The following is a 27,805-nucleotide window of genomic DNA, read 5'->3' on the forward strand; positions in this document are numbered from 1 at the left end:
AAAGTAACAACCTCAAATTACATTATAAACAATGTACAACCCTCAGCTTCAAAAAGAGGCACCCAATGTCCGCTGTAAAGTGTGATAAGAAACTTTCATGACATTACAACAAAATATATACTAATAAGTAATCCATCTGAGCAAGTTCAGCCCTTTGTCAGCACAGTTATATGGTATCATTCAAGACGGCACAAAGTCCATATCACTGAATTTTGTTAACTACTAAGCAGATATATCAAACATTTGAGATTCAAACTTTATTTTTTCACACACACACAAAAATAAAGATCTGTACAAGTGCATTAGGAGGTTTTACTGGAAGTATCTTTATTCTGTGTAATTTATTCAGGAATCATGTAGAGTAACCAACTAAAAATCCCAAATGGAATTATATACCAAGTGCCATTTTAAAGGGCTTCATTAAATGCTCCAAATTTGTTACATTGTATCACTGTTCTGCTACAGAGGCTTTGGCACCATTACATTATTTTCAAGCTATTTAGATTTAAAGGGACAGTTTACCCATAAAAATCAACTCTGGCATCACCTTCATGATGTTCCAAACCTGTATGACTTTCTTTCTTCTATGCACATTTTGACTTACTTCTACAGTAAGTCAAACAAATCTGGAACAAATGAGGATGAGTAAATAATGACAGAATTAATATTTCTGTGTAAACTACAACTTTAATACAAAGCTATGACTATATGTAAGTCTACTTGACTAAAGTATGAAATTAAATTATATGGCTTAATGAAATTACGATTGATAATCCCACACCAAATAACACAGTAACACTATTTCTGTAAAGATGAAAAATACAAAAATCAAGCATGAAAAATGCTTGATGCATTTTAACAATACAAATCAAGCATAACATGGTGTTTTAAAATGAATCCTGGTGCAAAACTGTACTAGTATTGTGACGGTGATATTGTGGCTTTTTTTGTTTATACAGCTGATGTCTTATAGCATGAAATATAGTTGCATATGAAGCAAAGTTGATGTGATACACAGTACATGAATATCAGTCTGGAGCGTTTTTCTCACACAGCCTGTAATGCTTCTTAAACTGTCAACCACTCCAAACAGCACAGTCTTTATTTTTCCGCAAATCGACAACCATATCACCAACTGAGCCTTTTTTCTCCATCAATCTGCGGTTTCTGTTTCCATGGCAACCCAGCTGGAAGTCCACAGGTGCTTTAAGCAAGCAAACATTTTCTATGAAAGTTACATGTTTTGATTGACAGGTGTGACATAATTGCGAGGGAACATTCCGGTCTGTCCGTGACAAGCCCCTTTCCACCAATTAGGATCCGAGTTGTCCAGGACATGGATAAAATCTCCACGTCTGAAACCCAGCTCTCCATCCTCTTGAGGGTCGAAGTCAAACAAAGCTTGAACATATGTTGAATGCTGAGGAACAAAAGTAGAAATGTTGAGAATTATGACAATATTGCCTTGAATGTGGTCTAATGCCTGGCTGTAACTGCAATCATGAGTGTGCTTAGACTAGTTTGTTGGAGTAATATTATATATATAAGTGTTCCTTTTATAACTCCGGTTCCTTTTATATAGTAGCAGTTGAAATATTACATTAATGTTATCTGAACTTATAACATTAATGTAATTAAATCAAATATAAAACAAGCTATTTGTCACTGCCTGGACATTAACGCGTTAATAGAAAAAATTGTGTGAATTTTTCTGTGCCGCAAAAGTGATAGAATTGTAAAGCAATAAATTGTGAGAGGGACTTGTGTTACCGCATCCCATACAACTCAAAATAATAAACCACAAAGTTAGCTCGTCATTCTTTTAAAAATAACAGTGGACAGTGGTTTGTGAATGTTGATGCTTAGCCTAAATTAGTGCAACTAATTAGTGTTCCTGTAGCTCAATTGGTAGAGCATTGTGCTATCAAGCACAAGGATGGGGGTTTGAAATTGATTTTGGATAAACGTGTCTGCTAAATGCATAAAATATTTTTTTTAATTTAAGTAATTTGATCGGGAGCATTCCTTCCTGTGACCCATGATTTGTCTGTATGTGTATTCAGAGCCAGCGAGCATTGGACTTTCATAATAATAAAAACTGTGTTAACGTGCGATAAAATTATTATTGGCATTAATCAATTCATGCTTTAACGTGATATAATAATGCGTTAACTTGCTCAGCCCTAATACACACACACACACACACACACACACACACACACACACACACACACACACACACACAAACGGTGTAACGATTAATTTTTAATGTATACAGTCAAATATGCAATGTTATTTTACATTTAATTACTTTATTAAATTTCTGTACCTAAAAACTAATGATAGACCTACATAAAAAATCTGAAAAGTACTGTTTATTTTATTTGAATCTCTGCACAAGTGTGTAAATAATAAGGAGAAACACAATGGAATGTCTTTAAAAACAGCCTTTTGTGTGGAACTACTTGCCACAGATTCAAGTTTGAGTTTAAAAGCTGAGCCCAAGCCTCCGTTTTTTCATTAGAAAACATCACTTTAGAACTAGTAATGTAGGAGTGTTGAGTTGCTTCATTAAAAGCTTATTGTATTACTTTATTAAAAGCTCAATCTCACATTCAGAATAAAACATTAAAATGTGTATGTTCCTCTGAGGAAAGCGTTATCTTTGTTCTACTATCCTTTCATCTGCACAGTGCACTTGTTGGCTGCAACTTACAAAGTGTTGTTGAAAGTAAAAATTGTTTACCACCCTGTTTCAATCTTTCAATATAAAAGCCTTTACTGCTGACTCACTGGTAAAAACAATCTTTTGTAGCAATTTAATGATGGAAGAATTTAACTGAAATCACGAACACATCATTTCTCAATACTAAATACTATTATTAAACACTACTATTTATATAAACATTATTTATTGAATAATAATATTTAATAGACCAAATCAATAGCCATCATAAAAGTTGCTAGGCAATTCAGTCAAAAAAACAAAGGCAGTGCTATGTTACACAACATTAAAGATAAAATAATAAATTACAATAAAATATAACGTTATGTAACTTTGCCCTTGGTCAAAGCTATTTCCTCTGGAACAAATAATAGAATGAGACAAAAGACTGGCAGTTAGATTTACCCACAACAAATAATATCACGTTTAACTACTATATACACTTCTGAGCCATCAGTAAATTCCAGAAGAACTAGCCAAGATAAGGCTGCCCTCGGAGGGTTTTTGAGCACTGAACAGCCACTGATGCCCTAGAGCTAACATCCCCAAAAATGTTGAAGCTAATTTTCAAATAGATGTTATCTTCATTAAAAAAAATAATAGTAATAATTCTACATAGGGACAAAATTAAGGTCTTATTAATTAGAGGATAAAAAGTTGGTGCAAATGTTCGTTTGAAGTATTTATATTTTAAGTATTTAAAAGTATTTATGATAATTCTGATACAGAAAAAAAATTTTTTTTTTTGCTTTAGTCCTACCTGTGGTACCTGTTCAATGTCCCTGAGAAAAATGGGCTGATTCCTGGACACAGAAGTGGACCGATGATAATCCACTAAAGAGTTTAATGAGTTAAATTTGACCACCCACAAGAAGTATTTTCCTGCTCCATCCCGTAAGACTTTGAAGTGCTGGACATCATTCCCAAATCTAAGGGAAAGGGAAAGCAAACAGTGTATAGAGAATTACATCATATCCACTTGGATATTGCAATTACAGTGAAGAACTCTGCACTGCTCAGTTCATCAAGAGCTCTGAGGTCTGCTGCTATTGGTGGAGAACTGTTTGAATGATTCAGACAGTGTTGCCCTAGTTCAGAAACAAGACAAAAATAATTTGCAATAACACACAAATAAAGTGCTGAGGACAGCCATATTGTGTGCTGCATTGCATCAATTATTCATTGACATGCCCCTATTCAAAAGAACAGATTCAATTACTGCATCAAAATGTCAAAAGCAGCAGCCTTTGTTTCGAAGTGTTCATTACTAGAACAGTCATATACAAATTGGCGAAACATTAGAATTGATTCAGACAGAATGACCAATACATACTTGACAGACAGCGAGAAGTCTCCAGGTGCACTCTCACTCTCTCGAATGAGAAAAGCTCCATCGTGTCTCTGTTTATTTAACATTTCTTCTGCCTTTGCACGGGGAATCTTCCCATAAAACCAGCTGCGTGTTCAGAACAAATACAAAAGCATTAGTTAAAGAGACTTTGTAGAATGCACTGTGGACATGCCAATATAGATGAGTTTCAGATTTAGAGATCGCAAAGCATTTATGAGACAGGGAACCTGATCTGTAATGTATCAGATATATAATATATAATTGTGTCCAGGTCTACTGGATGGACAGTAGTTGAACTTGAGTATTAGAAATACAGAGTGTGTTTATTAGATTGGTTTTAGTGTATATTGTATATTCAGTCTTGTGTGTGTGTGTGTGGGGGGGGGGGGGGGGGGTATATTCCGTTACAGTTACATATGACTTAATGAAAAAAGTATCCATTAATGTTATCTAAGCACCACAATATGAATGTAAAGATTTCACTGGAGGCGAGTGTAGTGATAACCCAAGTGCAGCTTTATTTAAACAAGGTGAAATCCAAAATCCAAACATCCAAAAAGAAGAAAGAAATGTTTGACTTGGCATGAACAGACTTGACTTGAGCAGTCTTGACTTGGAATGGCACGGCATGAACAGACTTGGCATAAACAAGAACTCACCAACAGAGGTAGAGGGACAATACTCAACCTGAGACAATGACAATATGAGGGCTACAGTATTTATATCAAACAATAAGGCTCACCTGATAAAAAACAATCAATGAGAGACAAGACACATGACTAAGGGTGTACTCACACTAGGCATTTTGAACCGTGCCCGAGTGCATCCGACCCCAAAAGTCTGGTTCATTTGACTAGTGTGAGTGCTCTGTGCCACGCTCGGGTACGGTTCGTTTAGCCCTGGCCCAGTTGGAAGAGGTGGGCTAGCGCACGGTTCCGCAGAATGCATGCAGTGTGATCGCTTAACCGTGCTGGAGCGTGGAAAAGATACTATTTTATGTGCACTATTGTCATCATTACGACTGCAAACATATTGTATTACTACTACTACTCTACAATTTTCAATGCATTTTATTAAATTAAGTATATTTAGGTTTATAATGGCTCTGGTTCTTACCTTATTGATGAACAGGATATGTAGTTGGCGAATAAAGCTCTGGTTAAACTGCAAATTATTTAATCAACCTGAGCTGTCTCCATAATAATTTTCTGATACATACAAGTGAAAATCAATGCACGGCATGATTATAAATGAATTATTATTAATTATTCGGCAGAATATTAGCGAATGTGGTTTTCTCTGTTATCTCATACATGACATAAGCGTGCTATGGGCCGGAAAGTTTAGTGCCAGTGGGAGTACAGGCCAGCGAGGGAGTGGGGAGGGGGGATAATCGCACTTGGGCTTGGTTCAAGGCAACCGTGACTAATGTGAGTACACCATAAGACAACCAATGACAACATGACACATTGAGCAAAGGAACCAATAGCAGGATAACAATAGGGCAAGGGAATCACATGACTAGACAGGAACCATGACAAGGCAAAATAGAAGACATGAAAAGCATGAACAAAAAACAAAACCCCACGTTACAATGAAATTTAAGTAATCTGATTACTTTCATTCAAGGTCACATTTGTAAATAAATTCAAGTAAAATCAATATCATCAAAAATCCTTATATTTACTATGTATATGATGCAAAATATAATATAACTATAATCTGTTGAACAAAATAAAATACTTAAGAAAAATGTTCTGCTAAAATAAAACCAGAACACAACAGAAACACAACAGCAAAATAATACAGAATACAAATTTGCAGTTTTCCTCAAGCAAATATAAGACATATATACTGAATTATGTTAACATTAAACTATGCTAATAATATTGTACTATTCAAAATAACTGCAAAGTTTAATCCTGTGAAGTTTCACCCTTAGTCTGTTGGCAACATTTGGCATATATGTGACCCTGGACCACAAAACCAGTTAAGTTTCTGGTGTATATTTTTAGCAATAGCAAAAAAGCATTGTATTGGTCAAAATTTATTTATTTTATGCCAAAAATCATTAGGATATTAAGTAAAGATCATGTTCCATGAAGATATTTGGAATAAATAATTAAATGAACACATTAAGACTTCATTTTTGATTAGTAATATGAATGGCTAAGAATTCATTTGGACAAATTCAAAGGTGATTTCCTCAGTATTGTGATTTTGTTGCACCCTCAGGTTCCAGAATTTCAAATAGTTGTATCTCGGCCAAATACTGTCAGATCCTAACAAGCCATACATCAACGGAAAGCTTATTTATTCAGCTCATGAAAGACTAAATGCTCATTCAAACTGTTCATTCAGTTAAAACCTATAGCTCTGGGCAAAACTTTCTGTTGTAACAAAGGCCTTTCTCCATGTGGTCATCAGACATTCTGCTTCGACATGGTGGTTGTACATGTTTCTGTTTTGTATTTCCATTTTCTAGAGGTCCCTTGTTGATCTGTTCCATTAATTTTTAATTAACCCCACACCTGTTTCTGTTCTTACTGATTACATTCCTCCAGTTATTTAAGCCCAGTGTTCTCCTCAATTAGGTTGTTCTGTATTGATAATGGTGATTTGTGCCTGTTCTGTTCTCCCTGTGGATTTATTAAAATTACTTCCCTGTACTTTACTCCTTTGTTGTTTGCTTTTTAGACTACAGCCACACATAACAAAATTACAGTTACCAGTTTTTTTGTATCCTGATTACATAATGCCATTAAATGTATTCTGTTACTCCCCAACCTTGTGTATATTGAAAAGGTGCTGTTCTAAAAGAGGCATGGATTCATGACTTAATTGGTAATAATCAGACATTACATTAACATTATGCAACAAAAAAGAAACGACTAAAGTTTCAAAAATGTAATTTTAAATACAGGTTATTGCATTATTTTCCTACAGTTACTAACAGAGGAAATGCAGGGTATCTTTGTATAAATAATGAATTAAAGGAACTGTTCACCCAACCATAAAAACTCTGTTGTGCCAAACCAACTTGGAAGATTTTTGTTCAATATTTTTCTTGAAACCTAAGAGATTTCTGGCCCTACATTGTCTATTCCACAAAACAGTGATGTTTTATTGCTTGAGGCACTGAGAACAAACCTCACTGGTTCTTGCAGAAGCTCATATGTGTTTGTTCAGTGCGCTGCACGACATGAAAAAAAAGTTAAGTGTGTACTACAAAATAAACATTTCCTAACTCATTCCCTTGTTTCAAGTAAAATAGTGTACGCAATATAAGACATTGAGGGAAAAAATTATTATGTTGTGTGGAAGATTTAAATTTTTTTTCCCCTGCATGTTATGTGCAGGGCTATGTAGCTTGTGTGTCAAGTGAGTACAAACCTCATTGACCAGGCAAGTAAGGGTGAGCCTCTGGGAATAGCTCAATTAAATCTGTTCTTGATAGATATATATATATATATATATATATATATATATATATATATATATATATATATATATATTTTTTTTTTTTTTTATTATTTTTTTTTTTTCTCAGAAGACTTTGAATAAAATGCTCAGTTCATACAGATTACAGTCTTTATGAACTTTTTAAACATTCAGTTCTTTTTTTCCAGTAGACTTTCAAAGAAAGGGCCAAATTCATTTGAATGTTCTTCATTTGTGTTTCAAAAATGAGAAAAATTGATGTAAGTGAGTAATTGATAATAATTAAAATCTTTTGTTGACTAAAAATAGCAAATACTTACGGGTGTGGCTTCATTTCTATGTAATTTTTAGGGATGAATCCTTCTTTTCCATTGAGTTCTGCCTTGTACCAGTTCTGGTCACATTCTTCATTTAAAACCTGATGGGAAAACAAAAGACACTTAAAACTTGACCCAGTAAACCTTCAATCAGCCCACAGAAGAGCCCTAAAGAGCCCACCGTATCACTGGCTGTGGTGTTTAAAACCCAAGGCCTTGCTCTAAAAATAGCACACAGGAAATTTCCTTCATTTCAGCTTTAAGCTACTCATAACATCCTGTATACATAAGACTTCTCTGGCACTAATGAGAAATACATTGCACACAGTCTATTTTGTGGAAATGCTAACCTGAACCAGATGGATAACACAAAAAGATTTGGGCCATTAGCATCGGTCCTGATGGCTGGGATTTGATGTCTCTTTTCTTATAACTGAAGTACAATGTTTTACCCACAATAATAGCATGTATAGTAATGACCACCACCATCAAATATGAAATGAAGAAAGGAGTGCATTACTGCCCAGAGTACAATTTCAGAGGAAAAGGGCTGAAACAGATGAAGTGGACAAATATGAAAAATCATCACTTTATGTGATTATTTTAGGCTCACAGCAGATTTGCTTAAGTCACTCTTGCTAAAGTCAAGTATGTTATGACACATCCGTCTTAGATGAATGGGAATCCTATCCTATAGCCTGGAACGTTCTCACAATTCAGAAAGATGGCCTCCCCCCATCCCCTCTATCTGTAAACAACCATTAATCTGCTCTCACTCCCACCGCACCATGGCGCCTCTTTTCTCTGCCTTCAAGAAAAATAGAGTGACAGTATAAATAAGCCAAGATGTCAAATTCCAAATATTAAAAAAGGGGGGAATGAAAGTAGGTCTTGGTAACTTCTGGGTTGAAGAAATGAACACAGCTATATATACAGCTCAGTTATAAAGACTTACTTTTATTTTAGATTTTTTAAATCTACTCCCACTCTGAGAAACAAATAAAGAGAGGAAAATATAGTTTTAATTTTCACTTTTCCCTCTTGTCATCTTGGTGAATAACAAGCAATCAATCTGTGTCTCAGGAAATCTCTATGTGGGTGGGCGCAGTGAAGAATTTGCATATGCAAAAATTGCCCCAATTTTGTGTCTTTCCAGTAAATCCCCTCACAGTGGTTGGATGAAAACTGGTACGAGACAAAACACAGAATCAGAGCTTTGCTTAAATTTTTTTTTTAAAAATACAGCAGACAGATAGCTGAATGTGATGCCAAAACCAAGACCAAATTATAAACATAGGTTTATGGTTCAGAGATGTCAGCTGGGCCAAATCCACAACCACTAAATCCCTATTCAGAGGAAACCATACTAGCTGCAGCAAGCTTGCCCGCAGCAAAGCACTGTTGCTAGGCAGAAAGTGCACAGTAACAGCAGGAAAGTGGGAAAGAGTTTTAAACCGTGGCAAAATTTAGAAACGCTTTAGAAATTGATCGTGCGTTTTGCCCAAAAGAGTACAATAAGATAACCTAATTAGGTCCAACATGACAAATAATAATAAAAAAATAAAACACAAAAATAAAATAAAAGCTATTTCTGCCATGTTAAAGGCAAACGATTGACAAGGGCCAAAATAAAAAGACAAAATTAGAGGTCGACTGATAGTAGATTTTACAGATACTTACAGCTGCAGATTGCTACAGCAACGACATAACAAACAAAGTTTGCAAAACACTGAAAATACATTTACAATTTTTTTCTATTCCATTTAACCTGCTGGGATACAAGGAGCGTGAACTTCAATTCTCAGTTCTACGCGGCTGTTCATTTTTTAAAAAATTGGATTCAAAAAAACCTGACGTCGGACCCGAGACCCAAGCAGGGTTGGGTCCAAAACATTGACGAGATGGACCTGATAAGACCTGATCCTTTTAACATAGTAACTAGTGAATTTTTGAGAAACAAACGTAGAAAAGGAATATATATGTTTGTAACTAGGGGTGGCCGATATCTCGATATTTAAAATATATCGATATATTTTTTTTAAACACGAAATGAATTTTGACATATCGATTATATCGATATATTTTTATATTTAATTCTGATTCCGCCACTTTGGTTGTTTGTCTTCTCTGTGCTGTGCTCGCCCCCGCCTCCTTGATTTTGTTCCCTCTCTTCTCGCGTGTTGTCTCATAAACATGGCGTCGTCCGCAACCAGCCCAGAAGCTACAGAACTAGTCTCAAAAAAGGACAACTGGCTCAATTATATGGATATACTTCGGTTTTAAGGCGTCGGGCGAACACCAGGCAAATGTCTACTGTAGGGTCCTATGATTTTCGCGATGCAGAAAACACAGACGGAATCGCGGAATCCAGTCATAAAAACGGAATTTACAGTTTAAAGTGGAATGTCACGAAATTTGTCAAATTTTGAATGAATTATTCAAAAGTCAGCCATTGCAATCACATCAAATCGCGATATGAACTAATATCTGTAAATATTAAGCCGCAAAAAAGTCTATTTAAATATTAATCCTGCATGTTCTGCATGTCTGTGTTAATTAATGGCACAGAAGCACATTTTCTTCTATTACACACACGGAAGCGTGCGTGACGCTCACGGTAATTTCAGCATCTGTCGTCTGATTAAATTAGGATGTAAACACATGAAGAACATCTCAAGAACTTCACTGAGAGTCACTTCATGAGCATTTGACCATTTGATTTGAATAAAACTAGCATCACATATCATATCATAGACTGTAGTATCGCATACACAGAACTGTAAAGGTACGGTAACCCATCAAAATAAAAGTTTGGTTTAATTTAATGACAAATATTTGCCAGAAATCTATTACTACTGTTCAGCAGAATGTACATAGCCCACTTCTACTACTATTAAAACTTAATTAACATAATTGTTTTTTTAATAATCAAACATTTCTTCCATGTTTTATTTTAAATAATAAATCCCCTTTGTTTACCAAAAAATAATGTAAAATAAAGTTTTATGCCTTCATTTCATAACCAGAAAAGTTTAAATACACAGAATTTCAGAGGGGAAAAAAACATTTCATGAGGCTATTTTAAAAAACTTTTTTACAAATTAAGTTGTTTTTATGCATTTAAATAATTACACATGCTAAATCACAGAATTAGTTAACAATAAAAAAATAAAATATTTCATAGGGCACTAAACATAATATTTGGCATATTTGTTTTTGCCGTAGTTTTTGGGGGGTTATTTTTCTTGTAAAGATATCGCGATATATATCGTATATCAAGATATATTTTTTGTTCCATATCACCCAGCCCTATTTGTAACCTATGAGATCCATCACGAACCGTAATGAGTGCCTGTTCATGCAGGAAGGGCTTTTCTTTTTTGTGTGTAGAATCTCTTTGCCGGAGATGAGGTACAGCATTGCAGAACAGACAATTAGAATTCATGATTTATTAGGCTATCATGTTTATTTTTCCAATTCACTTGTCACAATTGAAAACCAAACTCAGAAATAACTTTTTTTTTATAACCATTAATCAGGCAGGCAATAATGTAATAATAAATTAAATAAATGTTAAATAAATCAATGGAGAAGTGGACAAATCAGGATTGATCTTTACTGACTGCGTGGCTGCAGGCTGCACATTTCAATGCCATTTATGCTTGGGTCCAGTCAGGTTAAAAAATAAATGCAGTCAGGTTAGCTCGGCCTAATTTCATGGAATGATTGCAAAAAAACAAATAAAGTATAAGGAATATGGATCGAATCAACACATAATAACCACAAATTTGTATTATATACTTGTATGCGGACAGAGAGATATGGAGCAGGGAAACTGTTTATAATTACATCAATTACATTCTCTGTCGCCACTACACGCACTATACAGTACCTTTAAAGACACGGCTCACATGCGTTTTGCATGAAATCACCAACAGTTGCTATTGTTCATGTTATCAGCTCTCAGCGAAATTGAATAACTTCCGGTCGTAATTGTCATGGCATGCCAGTTAAGTGTAAATCTGGAGGCATTGACAACAGTCATGCAGAGAGAGAGCAGAGTCGCAAGGCCTCTGACAAAATCTGTCATCCAGCCTGCTCTTAACATTGACAAGCTCTGTCCATAGGAACCCAAGACAATTCATACACACACACACACTTTCGACACAAACAAAGTCTCCACTGCATTACATTTGGAATCATTTTGTTCTTCACTTAAGTCTTGTGACTGTCCTATTGACTGCATAGTAACTTACACTGTCAAGGTCCAGAAAAGTATGAAAGACTTCATCAGAATTGTCCATCTGGCATCAGTTGTTCAACCGTAAAATTATGAAGCGACGAGAATTTTTTTTGTACGCGAAGACTTTATTCAACCATTTGTCTCCTCTGTGGCTCTCCGCATCACAGTAGTGCCACTTTGGACAATATCCGCTGAACACAAACAACATACGCTCTTCTGAGCATAAACAGTGCATCCATGCAACGCGGCTGACACAGAAGAGTGTAAGCTGCTTGTGTTCAATGGATATTTTCCAAAATGGCGCTACGGTGATGTGGAGAGACATTTTTTTTTTTTCTCGTACAAAAATTATTCTTGTCGCTTCATAGCGTTACGGTTGAACCACTGATGGCAGATGGACTATTCTGATGAAGTCTTTCATACTTTTCTGGACCTTGACAATGCAATTTACTTGCCAGTCAAAGGGACAGTCACAAGACTCCCATTTTTCATCCAAAATATCTTAAATTGTGTTCCGAAGATAAATTAAGCTTTTACAGTTTTGGAACAACATGGGGGCAAGTAATTAATGACAAAATCTTCATTTTGGGGTGGAGTATTCATTAAACCAAAGCAAAAGACTGAGAAGACTTGAGAAGAGGGAGAGAAAGATGGGACTTGTGAATATGGAAGGCAGAGGTCCAAAAAAAATTTAGAGAGGTCACCAGAGAATATTACCAAACAACCAGAGAAGATTAATGCGCAGAACTGTTAACCGCTTCTTTCACCAAGATGAAGTTTCGACTGTAATACATGGCAAATAAGGGCAAGACTTTTGTATTTTTGAAGCATTGCACAATAAAAATGTTTTGCACTTGAATGCATGATTGTTAGCAAAAAAGGGTTAGCAAATATTATCAGATTTTCTGCATTATCTTGGACAAGTATATTTATTATCATTTCCAAAATAATTGACTATTGGGGGTAGCCCTAAAAATGTGTTTTAAATTTTTTTATATATTTTCTTTTGATATTAAGTATAGCATGAAACTTTTTCTATGTTTTTGTTACTCAAGTTCCAAACAAAAAGTAAAAAATGAAATAAAGTAATTAACGTGTTATCCAAAACATTCTACACATTACCATGGCTATTTAATAATAAATATATTTGAAGATTATTTACAGAATTTAGAGTCAGTAAGATTTTTAAAAAAAATATTTTTAAAGGAGGTCTCTTATGCTTACCAAAGCTGCATTTATTCAACTGAAAACAAAGCAAATCACTTATATTGTAAACAATTATTAAAATGTAAAATAAATGTTTTTTAAATTAGAAATAGTTTTGTTCAACGTTTTTTAATTTAACGCGTCCATACGGAATAAAAATATACATTTCTTTGAAAATAAATGTTCACACTGCACAAACCAATCTGGCTAATGTAGGCCATTAAAAGTTTTCTAGGAAATATGGTCCAGTGTGCCTAAAGCTCTTATAAAAGAAAAGGAAGCATAATTGCTCTTGAGACAAAAATGGGAAATCAAGGATAGTGGCAGGGGGTGAGATTTTGCAGGATCTTATATCTTATTCAAGGATAATCATAGAAGCCTACTAAATGAACCATACAGGCAAACCATATTGGGCTAATAATAAAATCCTCTAAATCCAGGAGTTTTTTACAACACATCTGGCATGTACCTTTCTCAGCAGGCTGGCCTACCTAAGTTTTATATCTGTAATACACAGATTATTGTTGTGTTCAGGGGTAATGCAGATTTGCTACTGGTAGGAATGCCTTCAGCAGCTTATTCTAGATTCAAACTCAACATTAATTTGATCATTATTACTATTGGGCATTTGTGTAAATTTTCAAAGATATAAACTATAAGAATCTAAGAGATGCTTCGCAGATGCACAAGAGATATTTTTCAGGTTAAATCTCGAGACCTGACTGAAAATGACATCAGCAATGAAAAATAAACAAAAGCTGTTAGTGTGAAAAGAACAGCAATGCGATGACCATGACCAAGCCATGCGGTGTGTGGGCATCATTAAGTGTTGTGAAGTTAGGACATCGGTGATGTCAACCCAAAAGCTCGACCACTGAATCAGTGAATAGTGAGCCTGCAAAAGCAATATGTCAGGAAATCCCAATGAACCCAACATTTTCTAAAATGTATAATTAAAATTTGAACCCTAAAGACTTGCACAACTTGCATTTTGTTGTCTTAATAATCTCACATATAATTGTATGAACATATATATTTTAAATATAACATATGGACATATATATCAACACTTTTATGAACATATACACTTATATTTTATGTTTGGCTGCAACTACTGTATAAGAAAAAGAATACAGTTGCAGGTATTGTTTATGCACAGACAGTGGCATTTCTAGTCACGTCACGTAGAACCGCCATTTCTAGAATCTATTTAGTGGCCAGAGGCACTTTTGCATAAGTGTCACAATAAGAAGAAACTTATGAGCATCATATGAAGATGTTGTAATTATAAATCAATAAAATCCATACATATAAAATATATCACAATGTTAGTTTAAACATTTTACCTATAAATCAGTGCTTCCCATAGCTATGAATTATACTTTTGGTGGTAGCCGGGTGGAAAATCCTCCTATTACCCACGGCACAAAAATGGTCTACTACATGTGAAAAATACGGTAACAAATAATGTGTAATTTTGTAACAATATTTTAGTTTATTTTTAATTAATTATAATGAATTAATTTTAATTAATCTTCAGCTGGATCTCAGAATCCAAGATGGCGCTGTAGGGGAATTTACAGTTAAAACCCAAGGACCAGATATGTCGCAATGAAGACCAGGACTCAGAGATGAGTTCAATTAATAATCATAATTTTACTTGAAGAAAATAGTTTGCAATTTTATCAGCAGAAGTCAGCTTCAACACTCTCGAAGGAGTTCGCAGGCCGCCCCCAGTACAATACAAAATCAAGCACAGTTATACCCTGACAGAGGATACTAATTGCGTCAATACATGAGTCAACAAAATTCTGATTGGTTCCAAAACCTAGATAAAACTCTCCAAAGACGTAGATCTGATACGCTGGACACTGGCAGTTGATTGTTTGTCCTGGGACTGTCTGAGCTTCTCCCTGTACAGACAGATACTAACACACATACACAGAGAACTTATCTAAAATTCAAGGCTTTCTAGCACTGGCAAGTGTCTTATCATTACGGTTGGGTACACACACATATTATGTGGACATTCATCTTGAGGAAAAGAAATACAGCACACATAAGGTTACACATTTCACTCTTGCTATAACTTGATTAATAGTCAAACAAGAAATCATGTAATAATATAATATAATATCAGTATGAAGCAGACATGGGGACTTGGTCCCATCTCTGGTATGAAGGATATGGCAACTCGGCATCCACTCCTTCAGTCCCCCGTTTTAGATCAATGTGGGGTCTAATACCCCACATCTGGTCTAATAAATGAGGTCAGGTGTCGTTGTGATGCATGCTAAGAATGCAGACTGTTGGTCAACTTAAACATGTGCATACTTAAAATCTCTGGTACTGGCTGACATTTCTAGTAATAAACACATTATTTTGTACAAAATACTTCCCATATACATTCTTATTTCCCATATACATTAATCTACTTACTTAATCCCACAATATCGGCACTTGCACTAGTCTTTCTTCACATAATGTCTTTTCCAGTGAATCATTCTGTGTGTCCCTCTACCTGGAAAAGTGTCCTCACTTTCATCAACATATCTTTGTAAATACCTCTCTTCCTACTACAGCTACTTCACACTTACCCTCTAAAACCAAACATTTATCCAACAGCCTTAAGACTAAATTTGCATATTCATTAACCAGATTTAACAAATCATTAAAGAAAAACGCATACACTATAACCAATTCAAAAAAAAATTTAACCCTTAAGAAGGATATTTGTCTTATTTGTTTTCTTTTAACATGTCTTATACAACTATGATGAATTTTAGTTAATTTGGTCATATAGTAAAATAAACTCATTACAATAAACGTGTATATATATATTATTCTCTGGAAGCCGGGCTAAATGAATAACCACTGTTATTGCATTCCTGACATATGTCAGACCCTCAGTCACCTCACAGATACCAAATACAGACATTGCTTATAACCTAAATCCCAGTAAAGATACCCTTATTTTATGAAAATCTATCATTTTCCCGATCAATGGTACAATTATAGAGATTGAATATCCATTTTACCCTTTCATTCCAAACTTGGTGTTAAAAACACAAAAATAAACAAACCAAAAATAAGTAAGATCAATATTGAGCCATCTTTAAAAATAAAAATAATCATAATCATTATTTCCTCGAAAACCTAGAGCAGTTCCTAGTTTATTACTTAATAGCCCTTTTATTAAGCTTTACTTTCACCACAAATCCAATTGCAGTCATCATAGTTCACATGCTGTTTAAACATACATGAACCATTAACCTTGTCATTGTTAACACATTTGGTTAAAATTACATTTTAAGTATCGAAGTGTCTAACTTTTAAAATACAACTAACCTATCCACTTATTGTCATGCATGTATTTATTTTATACCATGACATTACTGTTAACCATACTCATTGCCTTATTATTACCTTCTTTTTTTTTAAATGCAAATCTTGTCAATTATCATACCATATTACTGTACTCAGACTATATTAGTGACACATTCAGAAGCAAATCCTCAATACTTAGTATAAAGTCAATTTAGTTCTCACTGTTTTGTCAGTGATAAATGCTTACAGGTCAGCTACTTGATCAATGTCTTAAAAACCCTCGTTCATGTTTGTCATTTGACATTTGGCAGTGATATTAATTTACTCAAAATTATTATAAACTGAAAAAGAGCAGACAGATTTCCCAATATTATTACTAAATGAACAATACTATTACTTAGTTCTAAACAGCCAAATATTTATTAAAGAGACATCCTCAGTTTCTGTAAATCTGTATTGAAACAGTATACATTATCAAAAAGACCTGTCAGTGTTCACAATATTAATTTGACTTGACAAGTGTTCATAAGCAGCTCCATAGAGCCTATTACAATTGTGTTGTTTAAACAAAATTTATTATTATAACTTTTTTTTTTGCTGTGCTATTTCAATTAATTCAAACCTCTTGTTATGGATTTGCTCCATTAAGGGGCTATCCACACGTTTTTGTTCAACTTATCTCTGTTCTACATAAACCACTACATAAAGCTTTTGCACTATATTACACAAGCAGGATTCACTCCTTTGTTTTCCCACCAGGCTTCTTTATGTGAGGGTTCTCTCTGGATAATTTGGTTAGTGACTTGGCCAATCTGTCACTGTTTTTCTGCCGTCAAGTCTAAAATATTTACCTTCACCATTCAAACAACAAAGTGTTAACTTGTTAAAATTTAGACCCTCATTTAAATTTAGGCATGGATTTTAAACCCATTTTGGACGGCAAACTTAAATTTCACAAATCCAATCATATAAACACTCTTTAACATATTAATCCAGAGAGTGATTTAAATCAGTATTATAAAAGACCAAATAAGTCATTATTACCAGTAGCAGACAGAGCTGGATAACCAATCCTCTTAAAGCTTGTCCCATGTTCGGCATTGTCTTTTCATTAGTTTCACTCAGAATTATCGACTTCTGTAAAGTAATTTCACTCAACACATCTGTAATGATAAAACACTCTTTCCAGAGGTTAGTAACTCAATTGAAACAAAACAGGAACAGAATTGTCCCCCAAAAATGTATAGTAGCCATCCTTCTAATATTTTAACAGCTCATATTTAAGGTTTGCTTTTGCAATTAAATCAGAAGGATTTAAACTTAAACATTGTCTGTGCATTTTACCTAGTTTGAACCTAGTCTCTTATCTAATCTCAAAGTTTGCCTGTTCATTAATGATTTTTATTTAGAGTAAAATCAGCTTGGTTGTTTTGGTCTTCAAATCATTGCTCTGTCTTGGTTACTCTGACTTAGCAGGCCAATAAAAGAAGAAGAGCACCATCCCTGCCTCCACTCAAGCACTCTCTCTCTCTCTTACTGTGCAAAATATTATTTATTTATTTTGACAATTTTTGCCAAACTTTAACTTAGACTATAATATCAAATTCATTACAACATATAACCCTAAATCATTCAAATAGGTTAAAAATGTCAAAGTTTCTATATCTCAAATCTCAGTTTAAACTGTTTAAAATACATAATGCTAGGAAAATTTCTTTAAAATTATTTTTACCTTACATGCTTAATTCCCTTAACCTTTGTTATCTAAACCATCTCTTGATTAAGCAGAAGCAGTCTTCATTTTTAGCCACCACCATATCTTGTAATCATCTTATGCCATGCCTAATGACCTGCATGAGTAAAGACTATGATATAGACATATTAGTTCAATATAATTTTAGCCTCATAAGAAATTTTGTCTCAAAATAATGACTGTCATCACATGGTCTCGGATGGTTCTTGACAGCCCATTGCCATTAACTCTTTATAAATAAGCCTCTTTTCCTCAGGGTTTGATCCACTGGCATAGTTGCATCAAGTTGTGGACGCTTGTCACAACAATCAGTCAAGGAATGCGGTTGCTGGTGATCAGGTCTGGAGGAGCTCACATTTTGAGGCAGATTGCTGTACTTCATACAGTTCCCCTCTTAATGATGCTCTAGGCCTATCAAGCATCTGCTCAACTCCACTACCATCTCACATATAACACCTCCCTTCAGGGCAGGTGCCCAGTGGCGGTGACCCCCTGCCTTAGGTTGTCCCCTATTGGCCAGAAGAGGATCTTACCCGTCATTGAGAAATCACCTCATGCACACTGGTAACCACTCTTTCCCGTTGCAACATCCTCGACAGTCTTCTTCCAGAATCCAGTATTTCCTGCAGCTTAGGAAAGGTGCACTCAAGAACCATGAGAGCCATTGACAGCACCTACTAGTGTTAAAACATTGAAAAAGGTTAATCAAACTAATATTTAATCGCTAAACTCAATTGGATACCTCCAAACTATCATGCTGAGATTACTCAGTGAATTTATTTTTCACACCCGTCCATTCATTGTAATTTTCTGTTGCTTCTGTAGCTGCAGCCATCAGCGCCGTGCATGTGGCAGCCTGTTGCAGCAGCTCTGAATGTTTTTAACCTATTTTATTTTTTTTATCTTCTTAATTTTTTTTATCGATGTCTGAAGAATGCGTTTAAGTGTGGACCCAAGCTTGAGAGTATCAAGAAGCATTGGATTGTGATTATTTTTATTTTGGTGTTCTTAATTGGAACTCTGGGGACAGTTTCAGGAGCACCAAACTTTAGCTCCATCATTTATTCAAAAGAACAACTATTAGCATTTCAACATACAGCGATGTCATCTGTACTTAGAATGGAGATTCCTATGGAACTACAGAGGAGGAGAAGAGGGTGTAGAGCTGGAGTAAAGCACCGAATGAAGAAAAGAAGACATAAACCATTTTTACCTGTGATTATCATGGGAAATGTCCGGTCACTTGGGAACAAAATGGAGGAGCTTACAGCACCAACAAAGATGCAATGGGAGTATCGTGAGTGCAGTTTTATGTGTTTTACAGAGACTTGGTTGAATGAGAGAACGCCGGATTCTGTTGCAAAACTGGATTGTTTTCATCTTGTGCGAGCGGACAGGTGTGCTTTGGAGACGGGTAAGAGGAAGGGGGGAGGGTTGGCACTGTTTGTTAATGAATGCTGGTGCAATCCGAGTCATATCACGGTTAAAGAAAAACTGTGCATAAGGATATTGAACTACTTGTGGTGGGTCTGAGGCCGTATTACTTGACAAGAGAATTTTCTTAAGTGACAGCAATAACGGTGTATATCCCTCCTTCGGCCAATGTGATGAATGCTTGTGAACATATTAATACTGTTACAGCCAGGATGCAGCTAAAATATTCTCAATTATGATTACTATCTCTGGTGATTTTAACAAAGCATCTCTACAAAATATTCTCCCCACGTTTACCCAGTATGTGGACTGTGATGCGAGAGACAATAAAATATTGGACTTGTTTTATGCAAATGTGAAAGAAGCCTATAAATCTTCACCGCTTCCTCCATTGGGACGATCAGATCATAACCTTGTTTACATTAGGTCTGTTTATTTTCCGGTTGTGAGGAAGCAACCGCCAGTTATAAGAACAATTCAGAAATGGTCTGATTCATCTTATGAAGCATTAATGGACTGTTTTGAAACAACTGATTGGGAGGTTCTGTGCAAATCACATGAGGAGGACATTGATAGTCTAACTGAATGTATTACAGACTATATTAACTTCTGTGTTGAAAACACAGTACCTACTAATAAGATTAAATGTTATTCAAACAATAAGCCTTGGGTTACCTCTGAGTTAAAAGTATTATTAAACAAGAAAAAGAGGGCCTTTCTAGTGGGTGATAAGGATGAGCAAAAGAGAGTACAGAGGTTATTGAAAGTTAAGGTTAGAGAGGGGAATGGGAGTTATAAGTTAAAAATGGAACAGAAACTACAACAAAAGAATGTGAGAGGGGTTTGGATAGATCTAAATATGATGTCTGGACATGAAAATAAAGTAAGAAGGTATATTGTCCCAGGTGGTCAGACATGGGTAGATGGATTAAATTTATTTTTTAATAGATTTGATGTTGGGTCTAATGATGATCTTGAACATCTCCCGCAAAGTAGTTTACCACAAAGCTCTCCAATCTTTTTATCCCAAGCTATTAGCTCATCAATTTCTTCCATTTCTCCAATTTGTGAGTGTATTCCTGGCTTTTCTATGTCAGTTGAACAAGTAAGAAATGGGTTAAGGAGAATTAAGATAAATAAATCTCAAGGTCCGGATGGCATTAATCCGAGAGTCCTTAAAGTCTGTGCTGATCAGATTTGTAGGGTGGTACATTATATTTTTAATTTGAGTCTGCGCTTGGAGAAATTACCTGTTTTATGGAAGACATCATGCATAGTACCAGTACCCAAGTTAATAAATCCCAAGGAGTTCTCACATTATAGACCAATATCTTTAACGTCACAGTTAATGAAGGTGTTTGAGAGATTAGTACTAGACTACTTAAAGTCAGTATTGTGTGGTGCTGTGGATAAACTTCAGTTTGCTTATAAAACTGGTGTTGGGGTTGACGATGCACTTATATACCTCTTGCATAAATCTTTAAGTCATTTAGAGACCCCGAACAGTACTGTCAGGATTACTTTCTTTGACTTCTCTAGTGCATTTAATACTATTCAGCCCTCACTATTGCAAAGTAAGATGGAAAATGCTGGAGTACATCATGGTATGGTAAATTGGATAATTGACTATCTTTCAAATAGACCACAGTATGTGAGGATGCAGGACTGTGTCTCTCAAGTAGTGAGGTGCAGCACTGGAGTCCCTCAAGGAACGGTTTTAGCTCCATTTTTGTTCACTTTTTATACGTCAGATTTTCAGTACAATTCTAAATCATGTCACCTTCAGAAATTTTCTGACGACTCAGCAATTGTTGGCTGTATAACGGACCATGATGAGAGTGAATATAGGGAGCTACTAAAGAGTTTTGTGGACTGGTGTGAGAGAAATGGCCTTAGGTTAAATGCAAGTAAGACAAAGGAAGTTGTAGTTGATTTTAGTAGTTTTCCTCAGCAAGTGGTACCAGTAAAAATAAGAGAGTCAGAAGTTGAGATTGTAAAAACGTACAAGTATTTGGGTGTATATTTGAATAATAAGCTCAATTGGTCTGACAACATGATGCATGTTTATAAGAAAGGTCAAAATCGTATTCATTTGTTAAGGCGACTGAGGTCCTTTGGTGTAAGTCATGTACTACTTAAGACCTTCTATGACTCTGTGGTCTCATCTGTGATATTGTACTCTGTCACAAGTTGGGGAGGGGGACTGCTAGAAAAGGAGAAGAATAAGTTAAATAAACTAATAAAGAAGGCAGGTTCTGTCGTAGGGTGTGTGTTACCCACCTTTGAGGTGATAATGCAGGATAGAATGATTGGGAAACTCTATACGATGATAAATCATGATTGTCATCCTTTAAATGAAATAGTTTGTGACTTTATGAGTACCCACAGCTTAAGATTGATCCATCCACGCTGTCACAGGGAGCGTTATATGAAGACTTTTTTCCCAAAGGCAATTAGGTTTTATAATCAGTGTTATTTAAGATGACATACTTTTTGGGATTTGGTATATAATTACAATGCTTTGCAACTTGATACTGGAGAACAAGTTTTTATGTTGTTTGTGAATGTTGTTTTAAAGTTGTTTTAACTTATTCATTGTATGGTTGTGCTGCTGTGACATCTAAATTTCCCTTCGGGGATTAATAAAGTTGAAGTAAAGTACGGTTGTTTGGTCAGCACCCCAGTGTGATTGCTGTATTCACACCTGCCAAAAAGGTCTGCACCAAGAGGAGAAACGTACTTGAGTTCAATTCAATCGAACCCAACAAGTCAGTACGAATGATGCTAAAGAAATACTGAAAATACATTTCTGGCTTTTGTCAAAGCACTACAGACAAATATATTGCAAATATATTTTTGTTACTTGAACAGAAGTGTTCTGCCTATTATACTGTCAACAAACAGCTTAAAGGAACACTCCACAAATTTTTCAACTACCCTAGAGTTAAACAGTTGAGTTTTACAGTTTTCGAATTCAGCCGATTAGCACTGTAGCTTCCATAAATTGCTCTGAAATTACAGAAATCCAGAGATACTGTCAAATCCCATCATTGCTTTTTTGTCTGTCCTAGGATTGGTGAGATTTATCCCACTTGCCATAGACACACACACGCTATAGCTATATATATATATATATATATATATATATATATATATATATATATATATATATATATATATATATATATATATATATATATATATATATATATATATATAAACTCTGCTGGAGTTAAAATTGTCCCAGTATCTCTATCACTCTATTTGCATGCCAAATACAAAGTAAAATGGGGGTTAAAAGGGCAGTGTGTGGTCATATTTGGTAGAATGGTTGGTAGAATCCAAAAGCAGAGAGTACTTCTGTACGCTGCTGATTAAAAGTTGTCTAAAACATTGAGAATGATGTGCACTTTGAAGCCTTGCGTTCTCCTAGATGAAAGGTCCAGGGGGCAAGAATAGCTGATCCATGACCTAAATTAAATTACAGCAGTATGGCAAGCGCTTCTGAATCCAGTCCAAAATCTTTTGGATGAAGCTGAACCCTTCAGGGGTGGATGGTTGGGGGGAGTCTGAGTAGTGTGACTTATTGGTTAAGAAGCAGGATGTGTTTTTTAATGTCTCTGAAATAAGTCTCTTAGGGTGCTTTCACACTTGGTTCACTTGCCTGGTCCGAACCCAAGTTCGTTTGCTCCCCCCTCCCCCTGCCCCGCTGGACTGTGTTCATATTATAATATTTGAGTCCGAACCGCAGTTCACTTCATCAAGCCAGCAGCTGTTTACCCCATTGTTTGTTAACGACAGCGCAGGAGAAGACAGCAAATGCATAACATTACTCTGTGCACTTTTATGTATTACATTTTTGAACTGTTTGTTTTGTTTATAAAGCTTCGGTACATAACGGCACTTGAGTCTGTCTTACGAATGTACTGAAAATGCTCTAGAGAACGTTGAAGGTGAACATAAATGAAATGTACAGCTCTCTGCTTGCAGCGCGTCAGTCACGCTCATCAGGAAAGTAAGTGAAACACACACACAAACACACATTTTCATCAAATAATTTGTCATTAACAGCGGTTCACTTCTGCGATTTGGTACGATTGCGTTCACCTAAGCAGCAAACCGTACCAGAGTCCACATGATGCATTCCCCAGACCACTGTTTTTAAGCGGACTCGGGTACGGTTCGCAGGTGCTCATCCAAGTACGGAAGACAGCGTTCACATCATCCAAACGAACCGAACTCTGACATCAATCGAACCCGGGTGCGCACCAAAAGTGCTAGTGTGAAAGCACCCTTATGCTCACCATGGATACATTTATTTGTTTAAAAATACAGTAAAAATAGGAATATTGTTAAATATTATTATATCTCAAAATAAAAAAATTTTATTTGAATGTATTAAATTATCATTTACTTCTATGATAGCAAAGCTGAACTTCCAGCAGCCCTTACTTCAGTGTTCAGTGTCACAAGTTCCTTTCTAATATGCTGATCTGGGGCTCAAATAACATTTCTTATTATTATTATCGGTGTTGAAAATGGAAAATTTATTTCTTCAGGATTCTTTGATGAATAAAAGGTCAAAAGAAAACTGCCACTTATGATTAATGCAGTCTTGATGAATAAAACATTAATTTCTTTGAAACAATAAATAAGAAATCTTACTGACCCTCAAAATCTGAAGATTATTGTATGCAACTCTCAAGCTAGTTGCAGGTAAGGAGGAATATATAATATAAAGAGAAAGCATTCTGATTCATTTTAATGGCAGTTGTGAACAGGTGTCACCACCTTTGCCATCTTTTCCTCATGGTTCTCATGTTCTTTCATGCTATCATCTGAACCTAAATGTAATTTAGGCCACACTATGACATCATGGGAAAAATTTAAGTCTGTTTCACACTTTACTGGGCACAAAAAAAAAAAAAAAAGAACTGTGCCCCGGCAACCAATGAATATTCTGAAATATGTGCAAACACCCTTATGTAATTTTATGGCATAACTTATCAAGCTGTAAAAAATATGACAGCAATAAGAGCCAAGATAAAATATTTTATGGCCTCAAAGCTAATGAAAGTTTTTTCATACCTTCATTTCAATTTATTTAATGTCTGTTCAGTTTAAAGCAGATAAACAAGACGACATGACATCCAAATTCACAATGCTGAGTTCCTACCATCAGTGACAAACTGTGGGCTATAATTTCTTGTTGCAGTCCATCACTTGATTATTCATATGATTGCAAAATGTAAAATATACTAATCACTCATATATAATAGCTTTATATTTAAAGTAGCAAATATAGAACATCCAACTTTAACCACACACATAAGTACACTCATGTAAATCAGTACATAACATATAGCACATCTTCCTCTGTTATTGTTTATATCATTCCAGAATGTAAACTATATTTCCACCCAGCTCTAATCTGCTCTAATTAAGATTTTCTGTAAAGCTGCTTTGAAACAATGTGCATTTGAAAACTGATATACAGATAAAACGGACTAGACATTGACTTGCTCATTCAGACTTTATGAAATCAATGCTATATTTCCAAAACTGATTAGAGTTAATAGGTCTAAATACCTGTAAACCAGCCACTGGAATGAGGACAAACAGATAAGCTAGAGATTTCTGTAGACATCAGGTTCCTCATAGCTTGATCATACAGAAAGACGGGAATGAAAAAATGCAGCAGTAACAAACGGCACTTACCTTTAAAATCTCTCCTCGCTTGAAACTTAATTCATCATCCGCAGTAGCTTTGAAATCGTATTTAGCTATTGCCTCCATGGCATGGACTGTGTGGACACGAGACAGATATAAAGCTCCAGAAGGAAGTGCTTCTACAGGCAGAATAACAGTCCTGACTGATCTGATTCAGTCCAATATCTGTCCTTGTCACTGCTGACTGTGGAGTGACAGATCTTCCTTGTCTGGGTGCTGTCAACCTGCAGACAGACATAAAGATCTGAACCAAATGTAGTTATCTATGGACAAAGCATCAGGGGAAAAAAAATTCTCCCTTTTAATTAGATGTGGTATGAAGCAGCTGTGCAATGTACGTAAATATAAAGGGAACTGAATAACTGGGTCGAGCTGACGTTTTCTTGCAACAGACTATTAGCCAATAAGAGGAACCAGATGTAATGTGGGGTGTCTTGGTGAGACTTGAGGCTGGTGAGAGCTTGATTCATGCTGATCTGACACATTGGTTGCAAAACTGAAGTCACAACAAAGGACTTTTACATGTTAGCTAATTACAAGTACAAACAAATCCTTCGTTCCTGAGTGAGATGCGTCATTACAGGCATTCACGACAAGATCCCGTTAAGCTTTTATACGTTGAAGATTGATTCATTCATACCAGTGTTTCGGATCAGTTGAATCGATTCACTAAGAAGATTCGCTTACTGATACATCATATGCCTTTTCAGTACTTCAGTACCTTCTTTTACTGTCTATGTTCAGTACTTTCAGTACAGTGTTTGAGTCAATCATTCACTCAACCGATTCGTTAAAAACTCATCCTTTAATAAAATCTAGTGAGAGAGTTTTCGCTTGTTAATTTTACAACAAAACAGATCATTAAACTGCATGAATTTGTATGAGAGCAATTATATAAATAAAATAGCCTTAATAAATAGTAATGAATTTACGTAAACGTGCTTACGTCATGTTAATTCTGTGTGGTCATAATTCTTCCTTGCTGCTCAACGACATGCCCCTTCAGTCGGTTAGCAGATCCATATTTACGTAAAAATGGCCAGTTATTTCAAATCCCTTACGAACGAGATATGCCTCGTTCATTCATATCGTTCACAAATCGTATTCGAAGTCAATGGTTCAGAGACGATTCTCCGAGTCTCGTTCAGTAAGGGGCGTATTCTTTCAAACGAACCAACCAATGAAAATCTCCTTCCACAGTCCACACTCGAATATTATTTGCTGACGGGAGAAAATGCCAGTGAGTCACGCCCTTACTCGGACGAACCAAACACGAGTCGGTGCAAAGGAATGAACGAACGATTCACTTAAAAGATTTGTTCTCTCCGCTATTCGATACAGCCAGTCATGCGATATTCTAGCACTTTGCCGTTATGATTATGCTGTCAGGACGCTGCAGACAAGCAACGAGTCCTCGAGTCCAGACTGACCTCCGGACAGCTCGGAGAGTGGCTGAACTCCATTTGCAGTGGGCCCCGCCCCCGGGCATCCGTCACGACTGGAGAAAGCTTCGTTGATGATGTTAATACGAGCATTATAGTTTGTCGCTTCGCGTCGCTCGTCTGCAGTGGGTGTAATATAATCAGTTGTATATGTAAATATTTAGGATTAAGGGAACAGATTCGTTTACTGATAAATATGCTGTGATTGTGAAGATGAGATCCTTTGTTTTGACACTAAACTTTTCAACAATGTGAATCATACACAAACACCTTCGCCTTTTTTTTTACTCTCACCCGCATCTAAATGTTCTTCTATCTAGAAATCCGCCAATCTGACTGAAACCAGCCGAACATTAGTTATTCCAGTGTAACTCTCTTTTCGTCAGCTGATTAGATAAGAACAAATGACTTACCCAGCGCATCAGGGTTCAGATCTCTCCCTCTTCGATCCTCCTTACGCAGTGAAATAAAGAACTAAATAAAAATTCTGTATTTTAACAACAGTAAAATCATGTTAAACGGTTTACTGTTGCAGTTAATTTTCCCGACTCCGGAGTGGCTCCGGGAAAAGCAAGCGGGCTGTTAATTTCCGCTTCCTTCGTGTTATGGTCTGCAAAGATGGAAAGGTCCTAACAAAAACTTCGCACACTGAGTTAATTGTGAAACTACACAAAATGACATATCGTGCACCATAGACCGGAGATTCGATTTAAACGCGCGTAACCTCTTATCTTAAATCTTTAACCTCGCATTTAAAATTGCAGGATAGATTGGAACAAACCAGAAGAGATTGGTTGTTCCAGTTCTCCATCAGAATAAATGCAGCATGACACAAG

General features: G+C 35.7%; 1 protein-coding gene across 3 annotated transcripts; it reads right to left on the reverse strand.

The window, feature by feature from the left end:
• Positions 1 to 302: 302 nt before the first annotated feature.
• LOC128015505 (growth factor receptor-bound protein 2) lies at positions 303 to 27,805 on the reverse strand. 3 transcript variants are annotated; one of them, XM_052599378.1, is made up of 6 exons: positions 27,383 to 27,805; positions 25,516 to 25,751; positions 7,838 to 7,935; positions 4,059 to 4,181; positions 3,495 to 3,654; positions 303 to 1,420 (listed from the first exon to the last, which is right to left on the reverse strand). In XM_052599378.1, exons 2-6 carry the CDS (start codon positions 25,591 to 25,593, stop codon positions 1,235 to 1,237), a joined length of 645 nt encoding a protein of 214 aa, XP_052455338.1. In that variant the 5' UTR covers positions 25,594 to 25,751; positions 27,383 to 27,805; the 3' UTR covers positions 303 to 1,234. The 3 variants fall into 3 exon arrangements, with proteins under 3 accessions (XP_052455338.1, XP_052455336.1, XP_052455337.1); XM_052599376.1 differs by having other exon boundaries at positions 3,486 to 3,654; positions 27,383 to 27,798; XM_052599377.1 differs by lacking the exon at positions 27,383 to 27,805 and adding an exon at positions 26,474 to 26,925 and having other exon boundaries at positions 3,486 to 3,654.

Source organism: Carassius gibelio, chromosome A6 (genome assembly GCF_023724105.1).
Source record: "Carassius gibelio isolate Cgi1373 ecotype wild population from Czech Republic chromosome A6, carGib1.2-hapl.c, whole genome shotgun sequence".
Classification (NCBI taxonomy): Eukaryota; Metazoa; Chordata; class Actinopteri; order Cypriniformes; family Cyprinidae; genus Carassius; species Carassius gibelio.

Bases quoted from the DNA above. Each gene is read 5' to 3' on its own strand.
- LOC128015505 (XM_052599376.1), bottom strand. From the start codon at position 25,593: ATGGAGGCAATAGCTAAATACGATTTCAAAGCTACTGCGGATGATGAA. The intron at 7,936-25,515 runs GTAAGTGCCGTT...TTTTCCCATCAG, and splicing joins AGCGAGGAGAGATTTTAAAG to GTTTTAAATGAAGAATGTGA. The intron at 1,421-3,485 runs GTAGGACTAAAG...TTTGTTCCTCAG, and splicing joins ACATTGAACAGGTACCACAG to CATTCAACATATGTTCAAGC.